This window comes from Eptesicus fuscus, chromosome 1 (genome assembly GCF_027574615.1).
Source record: "Eptesicus fuscus isolate TK198812 chromosome 1, DD_ASM_mEF_20220401, whole genome shotgun sequence".
Classification (NCBI taxonomy): Eukaryota; Metazoa; Chordata; class Mammalia; order Chiroptera; family Vespertilionidae; genus Eptesicus; species Eptesicus fuscus.
In genome coordinates, this window is record NC_072473.1 from 19,665,845 (window position 1) to 19,679,818 (window position 13,974).

At 41.5% G+C, this 13,974-nt stretch overlaps 1 protein-coding gene across 1 annotated transcript in view; it reads left to right on the top strand.

Annotated features, from left to right (window-relative positions):
• The window catches only part of IL1RAPL1 (interleukin 1 receptor accessory protein like 1), a 743,868-nt gene that overhangs the window by 115,186 nt on the left and 614,708 nt on the right, over window positions 1–13,974 (top strand). Inside the window, exon 5 of the mRNA XM_054715117.1 lies at window positions 559–712. Within this exon, the coding sequence (XP_054571092.1) occupies window positions 559–712 (154 nt within the window). The remainder of the gene's footprint in view (window positions 1–558; window positions 713–13,974) is intronic.

The following is a 13,974-nucleotide window of genomic DNA, read 5'->3' on the forward strand; positions in this document are numbered from 1 at the left end:
ATGAGGTTGGCTGGCTGGCTCCACCCTCAGATTGGGCCGGTTCTCTGGCTGCAGTGGATGTCATAGTGACCGGTTGTTCTGGTCATTAGAGCATTCTGGTCACTGGCTTTTTATATATATAGATAGTATTTACTTATACTATACTAGAGGCCCGATGCACAACAATTATGTACTGGGGGTGGGTCCCTCACCCTGGCCTGTGTCCTCTCACAGTTCAGGATCCCTCGGGGGATGTCCACCAGTAGGTTATCCCCTGAGGTGTCCTTAGTGCTGCCATGGAGGTGGGAGAGGCTCCCACCACCACAGCGTATGCCAACCGTGAGCCTGGCTTCTGGCTGAGCTGCACTCCCCCTGTGGGAGTGCACTGACCACCAGGGGGCAGATCCTGCATTGAGTGTCTGCACCCTGGTGGTGAGTGCGCATCATAGCGACCCATTGTTCAGACGTTTGGTCGATTTGCATATTAGGGTTTTATTATATAGGATAAGTAATATATATAGTATTTATAAAAGTATATAAAATACTATATGCACTACAGAAATGTTATTTTTTATGCAGGAATGTAGGACAAAAGCATGGAGGCCAAGTATTGTATTCAAAAGAGATACTCTGCTTATAAGAGAAGTCAGAGAAGATGACATTGGAAACTATACATGTGAATTAAAATATGGAGGCTTTGTCGTGAGAAGAACCACTGAATTATCTGTTACAGGTAAGCACAGTCTTCAATATTTCATTTTCAAGTAATGAAACTACCATTTGAATTTTTGTTTTTGTGCCGCATATTGACTTTTCTAAATCTATGCAATGAAAGAACAACTTAACCAAATGCTAAATGGATTCTTACAGGTGAAATTTACTCCTCCTTGCTTTTAAATCATCTTGCATTTCAATTCACTTGAGAGGTTAAAGAAAATATGTTTTCAGAATTATAGTAATGTTAGCTTTTGAAAGTACTTAAAATAATGTGTTTACAATATCAGAAAATTATGCTTATATTTTGTAATGGTATCATTTTCAGAAAATTTTCTAGAGTGTTGCAATGGAATATATGAAATCCATCTTTGTCTTCCTGTCTTGCTCCAAATTAGAAAAAAAATATTTTATTTATTTATCACTCTATAAATCTAACATATTTTTTCTCATGAACTTGAAAATAACATAATTTTAGGTATAATAGCTGAATAATTATGTGAGATGCAATGCGTGGAGTCATTCTATATTTGACTGCTAAGGTAGAAGGTCATGAGAACAAGAATCACAGCACTGTCTATAATCAATAAATCTACAACTCACTAGTCTCATGACCTTGTTTGAATCACTACAATCTTCAGAATATCAGTTTTCTCATATATAAAATGGTGATGACAAAATTTGCCTTATTTACCTCAAAGGATTTTTGCAAGGATCAAATGAAGTATGGTAATACGTATGGAATCAGTTGGAAAAATACAGAATAATATCCAAATGTGCATCATTTTTGTCATTTTTACATCATGTGAAATATTATGTTCATATTTTTTACTTTATAGTGTACTTCTCTAAGAGTGCTTCCAAGGGAAAAAGGGATAGAAAACAATATTAGGAAGTTAAAGACATTATTCTCCTCTTATTGAGAAAGATTCTTCTTGGTGATTTTTTTTTTTGCACAATCGTATTTATGAAACATATTAAAAGTATAAAGAGGATATCAAATATGTCAAAGATAATTTTATTTGTGTGTTGACTCACATAAGATAGTTTCTCGGCATATGAAAAGTACTTTGTAGTAGTCTCCTTCATCTAATAATAATAATATTTTCTTTGAAATCTTGAATTATGGTATATTTTGACTTTTAAACTAAAATTGGTTTCATGAAATTTATTTGGTGAATAGTAATTATCCTAATTGAAATACATTATAGTTAAATAAATAAGGTACTCTTTGGTAATGCCTTGGATAAATATTAGACCCAGTAAATAAATGATACTGGCAATATGTTACACTTGAATAATAAACATACATTCAGTCTTTCATTATATACCTATGGTATGCATGTGTATAATTTACTCTAGTTTGGATTTTAGTTCTGCTGTGTGTAATATGTCTCTTTATATAAAATTAAAATTAAGAGCTAATCACTTTACCTCCCTATCTGTTTAATGAAATAGTGAAAAAATATAACTGACTGTACTTGGGTTCTCTTTATAATAGACATTGACATTTTATTATTTTTTTCTCAATATATACTGATGTAGCTTTTCCAAGGAACAGGTATTGAGACAAAGCGATTTAAAAATATAATGTAAAATCATATGTTGTGAAAATAAATAGAATGCACTTTTAATCTTTATTCTTTAGAGAGTATAACTAATCCTTGGTAAGCACATATTTCCCTCTTCTAGAAATGCTATGATACTAAACCACTATCAAGTAAAAGGAGATTAAAAAACAATCTCCTGGAGACTGAAAATTGGGTCCCAAATGTTAAGACAACTTAAATGAGGCTATTTTGTATAACCAATAATATAATTGTTTTCTCCTAGATGCTACCCAGAGCTACTATATTTTTCTAACTTAATTTCTACCAAGTTATCTCCTTTTTATATGAAAAGGAGGAATAATTATTTCTTGATATCCAAGAGGAAGTTAGTGACAGTTTTAATGAAAGTTTTCATTCAACTGATTATTGTGAATACCTCTAACTTAAATAAATAGCTTTACCTGTGACATTGATTTGGACAAATAAGTAATAAAGCAAAATTTGACTACATATGAAATTTTGGATGAGTGGGAGAGCTGCATGCCCTGGAATTAAAATAGTACCATTCAAATGCATTTTATGTATTAACAAATCTATTGACAGTATACGTATATTTATGTGTAAGATTGCTATTAATGGTATGACAGTATAACAAACACATTTATTTTTCCTGTGCCCAAATTAAAGAACAATTCTTAGAACACAAGTTGTATCTCTCAGTAAAGTATCAAAGGTGGGCATTTATCTTGATGATAATTAATCACTGTTTTGTATCTTGGTTTTCTGCACATCATGATCATATTGTTTTTAATATAAATAATATGCAAATCATGATATAATTTAGTTTTAGTGGATCTACCACAGCTGATAATAAACAAATATTTTGAAGCGTGTTAGAATGTTACTTTAAAATGAAAAAGTAAGAATCCTATATGTAAAGGGGAAAAGACATTTCTGGATAAAGTGGCTAAATGTATAGGCAATATTTTTAGCTTTTATGGGAGATTATTATTAAAAGCTTATGGGGCCACGCGCCCCTGGGTCCAGTTGAGGCCGTGTGCCCCTGGATCCGGGGGAGGCCACACGCCCCTGGGTCCAGGTGAGGCCACGCTCCTCTGGGTCTGGGTGAAGCCAGATCCCGGGTCTGGGTGAGGCCGTGTGCCCCTGGACCCGGGTGAGGCCGGGTCCCAGGCCCGGGTGAGGCCACGCGCCCCTGGGTCCAGGTGAGGCCGTGTGCCCCTGGATCCAGGTGAGGCCGCACGCCCCTGGGTCCGGGTGAGGCCACACGCCCCTGGGTCCAGGTGAGGCCACGCTCCTCTGGGTCTGGGTGAAGCCAGATCCCGGGTCTGGGTGAGGCCGTGTGCCCCTGGATCCAGGTGAGGCCGCACGCCCCTGGGTCCGGATGAGGCCACGTGCCTCTGGGTTCGGGTGAAGCCGGATCCTGGGTCCGGGTGAGGCCGTGTGCCCCTGGATCTGGGTGAGGCTGGGTCCCGGGCCCGGGTGAGGCTATGCGCCCCTGGGTCTGGGTGAAGTTGAATCCCAGGTCCGGGTGAGGCCATGTGCCCCTGGATCCGGGTGAGGCTGTGTCCTGGGTCCGGGTGAGGCCGCGCGCACCTAGGTCCGGGTGAGGCCACGCGCCCCTGGGTCTGGGTGAAGCTGGATCCCGGGTCCGGGTGAGGCCATGTGCCCCTGGATCCGGGTGAGGCTGGGTCCCGGGCCCGGGTGAGGCCACGTGCCCCTGGGTCTGGGTGAAGCTGGATTCCGGGTCCAGGTGAGGCCATGTGCCCCTGGATCCGGGTGAGGCTGGGTCCCGGGTCTGGGTGAGGCCGCGCGCACCTAGGTCCAGGTGAGGCCACGTGCCCCTGGGTCTGGGAGAGGCCATGGGCCCCTGGGGCCGGATGAGGCCTCGCGCCCCTGGATACGGGTGAAGCCAGATCCTGGGTCCGGGTGAGGCCGTGTGCCCCTGGATATGGGTGAGGCTGGGTCCCGGGCCCAGGTGAGACCACGCACCCCCTGGGTCTGGGGGAGGCCACGTGCCCCTGAGTCTGGGTGAAGCCGTGCCCCTGGGTCCGGCCAAGACCAAACCAGAGGGAGTCGGACCTCCGTTACTACCATTTGTCCACCATCCAGAGCTGAGGGGTCAGTGCTGACATGTACACATAAGGAACTGGTGGACATTGAAATTGGGTCTCAAAAGAACTGTTGGTCCAGAAAGAAACTCACTACAGACTGATTCATTTGCCTGTCAGCATAACTATTATTGCTCGTCTCACATTCAGTTCTTATAAGTATATCTCTAGTGACACATGATCTCGCTCATCTAGGGGAAATGATGAACAACATAGACTGATGAACAAGAACAGAACCAGAAACAAGGAGGCATCGATAGGACTATCGGGCCTCAGAGGGAGGATAGGGGAGAGTGGGGGGAGCGGGGAGAGATCAACCAAAGGACTTGTGTGCATGCATATGAGCCTAACCAATGGTTAAGTTCAACAGGGGGTTGGGGCATCCGTGGGTAGGGGTGTGGGATGGGAATGGGGGGATGAGGACAAATATGTGACACCTTAATCAATAAAGAAATTTAAAAAAATAAATAAATAAAATAAAAGCTTATGGGTATGCTGTCTGCATAAGTATCTGCATACATTATTTGGAATCTTTCTTCATGGGACATATATCTGTTTTCCCATCTTTATGTACTTATTAAATCATTTATTCATATCAGTATGGACTCATAGATATTTTATATTTTGGTATATAATCCAATATCACCTTATTTATTTTATTGCTCAATTTGTTCTAGCTTTGGCCCTTAGGGGTTCTTTTAGTTAACTCCTTTGTACCTTTGGCATACCCCCATCCGGGTGTGTGTGTGTGTGTGTGTGTGTGTGTGTGTGTGTGTGTGTGTGTGTGTGTGCACATCCTTATTTTGAGGCCATACAGTATGCTTATCTTTTGTATTTCCTGCTCCAGTCCTAGAATTAGTTTTTGTCTTACAAAGAGCCCTTAGTTTTGTTGTTGTTGTTGTTTAGTTGAAGAAGAGTACTAGAATCTAAGACCTGGATATTGGGAGTACTCATTGCTGCTGGGGTATAGTTGCTTCTAAAACTTCTGTTAGCCCTAACTGGTTTGGCTCAGTGGATAGATCGTCGGCCTGCAAACTGAAGGGTCCCGGGTTCGATTCCAGTCAAAGCCACATCCCCAGTAGGGGGTGTGCAGGAGGCAGCTGATCGAGCTTTCTCTCTCATCGATGTTTCTAACTATCCCTCTCCCTTCCTCTCTGTAAAAAAAATCAATAAAATATATTTTACAAAATAAAACTTCTCAGTTAACAGAACAAGGAAATATGTATATACTAATCCAAGTATATGATATATCTATAAATAGGTATATATGTAACCATGGGTTTCTATAGTAAACTAAACATGAGTTCAGACTTATTTCTCCAAATCTAATCCATTACCATTGAGAACATTCTAGCCTCTTCCTGTCCAATAGAGAAAAACCTGGTTCCTATCACCTGTTAATCATTTAGTTAATTATTCAATTTCAATGAAAATGTATAATGAAATCAGAATTGTTAACCTGTACTCCTGTGATAAACAACTTTATCAACTACAGAATAGTGCTTATATATAGTTTCTTTTGCCTTTTGTCTTACAAACTCCACTCATTTCCAATGTTACTTAGCTTAGCACTTTTTCCCTCCATCCCTTTCAGTGAGTTTGTCTCATATATTTGTAATATATTTAGATTGTTCTATCACATTTCTGCATTACACCCTGGGATGTTCCATCCTCCTAAACAATGCCTTTAAAAATTGTATACATTAAGGGTTCTACCCTCTGAGTTCTTGGCTGAGACCCCCTGTAATATGACAGATTAATAAGAGAAAAACAAACGAAAGTTTATTGACATGTATACCTCATATATACATGGAAGAGACCCAGGAAAACTGAGTACCTTTTTGAGATGGCCCAAGCCACCACCTTAAATACCATCTTCCACTTAAGACAAAGAAATATTAGGATGTAGTTATGGGATCTTCTTGAAATTTAGTCACCTCCTCTTCCTGGTACAGAGAGGGAGGCACTTTTACAAATAAGAGATTTCCTTATAAATGTAAAGTTCCCTATAAAACAGTAATGCCTTTGTTTTCACAGTTTCTCCTATATTTGCAGTTTCTCAAAATAATCCTTATATCAAAAATTCATGTTTTGAGATGGCATACTCTACTAAACTATACCCACCTTTGAAACTTCTCCAAGAAGTTACACAGTTCAGAAGATGAATTGCTTGATTGCTTCACATCTCAATGAACCAGTCTTAATCCTGAAAATAGGTTAATTCAGGAATTGATGTTACAAGTGAGCTCTTAACTTTTAGCCTACATGGTGTGAGCAATCATATATTTGATAAGAAGCATTTATATGGAAATACAAGAAAAACAAAGGTTAGTGGTTGGAGTAGACTATAAACCTAGTTTCTGAGTCCTGAGGGGAGCCATTGAGATTCCTAGATCTTGGGCTCAAAGAATCCTTTTTTTCTTTTTGTTGTAGAATATGTGTACATTTCAGTGGCAATAAGTACATTTAAATTTTTGTGCCACTATCACCACCATCTATCTCTAGAACTTTTAAATCTTCCCATACTGAAACTGTACCTATTAAACAGTAACTCCAAATTACTTTATCCCACCAACCTTGGAAACAACCAATCTATATGTCTGTAACTATGAATTTGAGTATTCTAGACACCTCATATGAGTGAAATCATAAAATATTTGTTCCCTTGTGTCTGACTTATTTCACTTAGCTGTCTTCAGAGTTCATCTATGCTATCTCATTTCATTTATCACTGAATAATATTTCATTGTATGGCTGTATCATGGTTTCCTTATATTAATCTATTGAATGATGTGTCGGGTGCTTACAGCTTGAGTAGATTATGAAAAAAGTTACTATTACATTCTCAGGCAGGTTTTATGTGTGCATAAGTTTTCAAATCAGTTGAGTAAATTCCTACAAATGTAATTCCTAGAGTGTATGGTAAGATTATATTTAGTTTGGTAAGAAGCTGCCAAATTGTCTTCTGAAGTAGCTGCACCGTACTGCATTTTCATCAGTGATGAATGAAGAATTACACTTGTTCTGCATTCTTTCGTCAATTTGAACTCTTATTTGGATTTTGCCATTCCAATGGGTCTGTAGCAGTATCTCATTGTTGTTTTAAATGCCAATTCCCTAATAACAAGTTATTTTGAGAATATTTTATATCCTTATTTGCCTCATGTATATCTTCTTTGGTGTAGTGTACTAGTATGTTCAGATATGTCACCCACTTTTTAATTGGGATGTGTTTTTTTCTTATTGTTCAATTATAAGAATTCTGTGTATATTTCTGACACAAGTTCTTTATCAGATACATATATGTTTTATAAATATATTATTGCAGTCTGTAGCTTTTCTTTTAATGTTCTTAATAGTGACTTTCACAGAGCAGAGATTTAGGTTTTTAATTTAGAGTTTTTTTTATCAATATATGGAAAAGCCTAAGCAACCGAACGACCGGTTGACCAGTTGCTATGTCATGCACTGACCATGAGGGGGCGGACACTCAATGTAGGAGCTGCCCCCTGGTGGTCAGTGCATTCCCACAGCCAACCTCCCGTGGCCCCTCCCCCTGACCACCCTGATGACCCCGATTGTGGTGGCCAACCTTCCACAGGCTGCCCCACCCCCCCACCCCTGTCAGCCAACCTCCTGCCACCCCTCCACTCCCCCCAGCCAACCTCCCATGGCCCCGATCGGCCCCTATTGTTGGCCAGGCTGAGGGAACCCACCCGTGTACCCAGCCAGTAGGTATGATGTGCACTGACCACCAGGAGGCAGACACTCAATGCAGGAGCTGCCTAGTGACAGCAACTTTGCAGAGTGCCCTCCCACACTCCAGACCCTCGAGGGATGTTGGACTACCAGTTTCAGCCCGATCCCCGCAGGCCAGGCCGAGGGACCCCCCACCTGCTGGAGGGACCCTGCTCAGTAGGCAGATGCCCTTCTAACCCTGGCGCCACCCCAGGCATGGCCAGCCCAGCCAGGGAGGGACCGCAGGAGGTTGGCTCCAGGGCGTGTCCAGCCCATCTTTCCCAGTCCCACCCTGCCCTGCCAGCCACCTTCTAATTAATTTCCTTTCACTGTGCACGAATCTGTGCACCAGGCCTCTAGTTTTCTAATCTATAGACTTAATCTTATAGATTCCTTCTAAACACCATATATCAAACCCTAAACTTCTGCCAAATTATTTATGGGAATGTGGGTAAAGGGAAAATATCATGTCCAGTAGTGGTCCAAAAGAGACCTAGTAATTCCAAAATAAATAAAATAGCTTGACTTTTCTTATAATAGTAAATATTTAGGCAAAAACTACAAACATTAGTTTTGGTACATATTTTTGGATGTATTAGGTATAAGAAAAAATATAGAATATATAGATTTTTCCCAGAAATGTTGATTAAATTATATGATGTTTACTTTTACCTGTTTAATAGTTATTTTCCTCCTAGCCAAAACATCTTACCTAATAATAGAGAAACATGTAAATTGACCGTACCTCCGCTACACCCACAGCCAATCAGAGTGAGTATGCAAATTAACCCAACAAAGATGGAGGTTAATTTGCATACATATCTGCGTCGCGGGAACCTCCTCGGCACCCAGGTCACTCCCAGCCAGCCATTGGAGGGGCCGAGCCTGCGATTGGAGGGGCAGAGTGGCGGGGGGGGGGGGGCACTTCCCAAGCCTAAAGCCTGGGGCTTGGGAAGGGGCCGAGCCTGCGACCAAATGCAGACCATCCGGAAGTTAGCGCTGGGTTGCCCAGCTGCAGCCTGGCGACCCAACACTGACTGCCCAGGTGGCTGAGACCCAGAAAGTGAGTCAGGGTCTGATCTGCAGCCTCAGTGGAAGCTGTTGATCAGTGTACTTACCTCTCTCTTTCTCTCCCTCTTTCTTTCTGATCTTCGCCAGCAGCCAGGCTTTTCTTTCTCACCAGGCCTCCTGCAGAGGCTGCTGTTAAGCCCCGCCTCTTTGATCAGGCCCAGAGATAGGCCTGGAGATGCTGACTGGCATAGGAACCAACCAATCAGAAACAAAGGTGGGTGCTGTGGGGATCCAATGGCTGCCTAGGAGGCGTAGCTTTTGACACTTATTGGCATAGGAACCGACCAATCAGAACCAAATGTGGGTGCTGTGGGGAGCCAATGGCTGCCTAGAAGGTGGAGCTTTTGACAGTGACTGGCATTGAAACCAACCAATGAGAACCAAATCTGGGTGCTGTGGGGAGCCAATGGCTGCCTAGGAGGTGAAGCTTTTGACACTGGCATAGGAACTGACCAATCAGAACCAAATTGGCCAGCAGAGGAGAGCAGTTGGGGGCGACATCAGGCCTGCAGGAGAGGGCAGTTAGGGGCTATCAGGCAGGCAGGCAGGTGAGCAGTTAGGAACCAGTGGTCCCAGATTGTGAGAGGGATGTCTGACTGCTGGTTTAGGCCTGATCGCTGGGGTCAGGCCTAAAATGGCAGTCGGACATCCTGCAAGGGGTCCCCAATTGGAGAGGGTGCAGGCTGAGTTGAGGGAATCCACCCTCCATGTACGAATTTTGTGCACCAGGCCTCTAGTTGTTTTATAATTTTAAAGAGATATATTCAAAACAAAGTAACAACCATATTTTCATCATAAAATTTTGATATGAGTCAAACCAGTTAAAAAGCCATTTAATTTCTACGACTAGAGAGAATGGTAAGGAAATGGATTGTGAAAATGTTATAGCAGGAAAAATAAGATTCCCAATAAAATATAAGAGTCAGCAATACAGTGAGGAAAGGAAAACTAACTTGAAAAAAAGCAAAATGAATGAGATGATTGATACAAGGATGTGATGGTTTTAGTAGTATTTTTATATTTGGTCCAACATTTTTAAGAGAGTCAATGTAGCAGTATAATTAAAGTACTTTGCAATCAAATATAAGCAGAAAGTACTTTGCAATCAAATATAGGCAGAATTTATGCTCTCAAAAGGTACATCTTCTTTGTCTTTTTATGTATGAAAAAGCTGAGGCAAAGAAAGGTTAAGTGGCTTTATCAAGGCCACAAAGCATCATGGTAACAAACTGAGGCATAAAATTTAATTTCCTGAACTTCAATTTATGATTTACTCCATGGGATAATTAATAGCAGGCATTGTACTTTTCATATTAGCTCAACTGACCACTATGAAAGATTTATCTTTTAAGTTCAACTGAAACACATTTAACACATGAGACCTTTAATTCTTTTGCCACTGATGTAATTAAATGGTGTATTTGTGGTCTAGCCTGGGGGTGGAGTGATTACTTTTAATTTTTTTCTATTTCTTTAAAAAATGGTACCTTTTAACTCCCCATTTAAAAACTATTTTTGTTAACTTATTTCAGAGAATCAAGTGTGCTTTATTGACTGTTACTTAAAAAGAATCAATGAAAATGATAATAGGCTCATATTTTTCCACAATTGACTATGTCTTTAGTAATGTGCTAGAATTAATGCCCACAATGATCTTCACATACATTATTTTTGATAAAATGGAGCATACTGTACTCAGTTCTTTTTAAAAGTAAACATCTACCATATTCTGCTACTCAAATATTATTTAGATTAATTTACATTTTTGAATGAAAAGCTATTAAAGCTGATCAATAAAGTGAAACTGAGTTTAAACAATTTGGCCATTTAATCTAGATTTGGAGTTCAGTCCCTTGAGCAAAAGACCTCTCTTAAGAGTAATTTCTAATGATAACTCTCCTGACACTAAGTACCTTAATTTATTGTTTGATCTCTCAATATATTTAATGATTTGTCCAAATCTTTAAATCAAGCAAACATTTAATGTCAAGGAATGATAACTTTTAATAAAAAGTGTGACGTGTTTACTCTTAAGCAGAAAATGTATATATATTTTAGAATATATCAATAGCAATTTGAGATGTACCATTTCTGACCCTGGGGAAAAATGTATTATTCATTTAGATGATTTCCATCACTATAGCAATAATAAGTATTAGTAATCAGAATTGTTAATACTTATAATTTACTATGTGTCCAAATGTGTTCTAAGTCCTTTTTAATTATATTTATTGGGGTGACATTGGGAGTAAAATCATATAGGCTTCAAGTGTACAAATCTATGATACCTCATCTGTATATTGCATTGTGTGCCCACCACCCAAAGACAAATCTTCTTCCATGACCATATATTTGACCCCCTTTACTCTTTATTAACCCCATATTCTCTTCCCTTTGGTAATTACCATACTGTTGTCTAGTGTTATGAGTTTTCTTTATTTCTTTTTCTTATTTGTTTACTTGTTGCTTTCACTGTTACATCCCACAGAGAAGTGTATGGTTCTTGACTTCTTCTTACTTTGTTTAGCATGATTAAGTCAAGATGACTCATCTATTCCAGATGACCTCAATTTATTTACCCTTCAGAACTTTTCAAGTGCCTGCTAAGTACCTGATATTCTAGATTTTATAAATTGTACTTGAAAAATAATCTATTTTTTCATTGCCCACTATTGTTGATACTTTAAATTGAAAAAACAATGGAAATCCATTTCTGAAAATGTGGTTGATTAGATATCCCACTTCCGTGCTTTAAACACCTAAAAAATCCTATCTAATAAAAGAGTAATATGCAAATTAACCATCACTCAGCTACACCCACCAGCCACACCCAACAGCCCATCAGGAGTGAGTATGCAAATTAACCCCAACCAAGATGGCTGCGGCCACTGAGCGAGCAGGAGGGAGGCTTGGGTTTCCCTGGCGATGGAGGAAGCCAAGCTTTCCACATACCCTGGCTGGCTGAGGCCTCTACTCCAGGCTACAAAGTTTCAATTATAGAAGATAAATAAATCCCAACAGAAATGGTGGCAGCCACGGAGCTAGAGAGAGCAGGAGGTAAGTGTTGCCCTGGCGATGGAGGAATCCAAGCTTTTCACACACCCTGGCTGGCCCAGGCCTCCGCTTAAGGCTATAAAGTTTCAATTATAGAAGATAAATAAATCCCAACAGAAATGGCTGCCACCACAGAGCAAGCAGGAGGCTTGGCTTTACTCCAGGCTACAAAGTTTCCATCATAGAAGATAAATAAATCCCAGATACCAGGGCCTCCGCTTGGGTCGCTGGGGGCATGGCCAGCCTGCAAACCACCACAGGCCCCTCACCCAGGCTGCCCCATGCCCCAAGGGAACCCCACCCTGATCTGGGACACCCTTCAGAGCAAACCAGCGGGCCCCCACCCGTGCACCAGGCCTCTATCCTATCTAATAAAAGAGTAATATGCAAATTGACTATTACTCTAACACACAAGATGGCTGCCCCCATGTGGTCAAAGATGCTGCCACCATGTGGACAGAAGATGTCCACCACAAGATGGCCAGCAGGGGAGGGCAGTTGGGAAGGACCAGGCCTGCAAGGGAAGGCTGTTGGGGGTGATCAAGCCTGCAGGGGAGGGCAGTTAGGGGTGATCAGGCTGGCAGAGGAGGGAAGTTGGGGGCGACCGGGCCTGTAGGGAAGGGCAGTTAGGGGGGACCCAGGCCTTCAGGGGACAGCAGTTGGGGGGGGGGTCCAGGCCTGCAGGATAGGGCAGTTAGGGGTGACAAGGCCTGCAGGGGAGAGCAATTAGGGGTGACAAGGCCTGCAAGGGAGGGTAGTTAGGGGAAATCAGGCTGGCAGGGGAGCAGTTAGGCATCAATCAGGCTGGCAGGGGAATGGTTAGGGGGTGATCAGGCTGGCAAGCAGAAGCGGTTAAGGGCAATCAGGAAGGCAAGCAGGCGAGCAGTTGGGAACCAGCAGTCCTGGATTGTGAGAGGGATGTCTGACTGCCCGTTTAGGCCCAATCCTGGTGGGATCGGGCCTAAACGGGCAGTCGGACATCCCTCAAGGGGTCCCATATTGGAGTGGGTGCAGGCTGGGCTGAGGGACATCTCCCATGTGCACGAATTTTGTGCACCAGGCCTCCAGTACTGAATATAATATAATAGAGTAACTGATTATCTAGCTTTCAAGAAGGTTTTCAAAAACATCTCAGGAGCCAAATGGAAAAAAGGAACTAAAAACTGGAGCAGTCAAAGAACTTGGCTCTGAGGCCATCATGAGCAGGCAGCACGTGAGTGGCACAGAGGAGTGTTGGGATTGTCATTATTATCCACCAAGGGCTTGGTTTTCTTTCATTATATGGGGAGATGAGACTAGGACCTCCAAGGGTGGGGATTTGGAAATGAAGTTCCCATATAAACCTGGTATTCTAAAAGGGCTAACATGAAAGTGAAAAGGAAAAAAAAAGTGATCTCTGGCACAGGAAGAAGACAAACCAGTTTGCATGCCCAGGTATGAACTCTCCATTTATTGAAACAAACAAAAATGGATCCTATTAATCTATAGACTTGGGGTTTGGGAGTTTGAATGTATGCCACCTGTTTAGCCTGAAAGCCCTTATGTAAAAAAACAACAACAACAAAAAATACATACTAATGGTGTCAGGCTGGTATTTACTGGAAACAGATAAAGCAAAACTCATAGAGGAGCATAACCTCAACACATGCTGAATGGCATTCCCCCTAGATGAAGCCCCACTGAAGATTACAAGACAAAAAAAGACATAATTTGCCACATAAAAAGTGTCTAGGACAAAA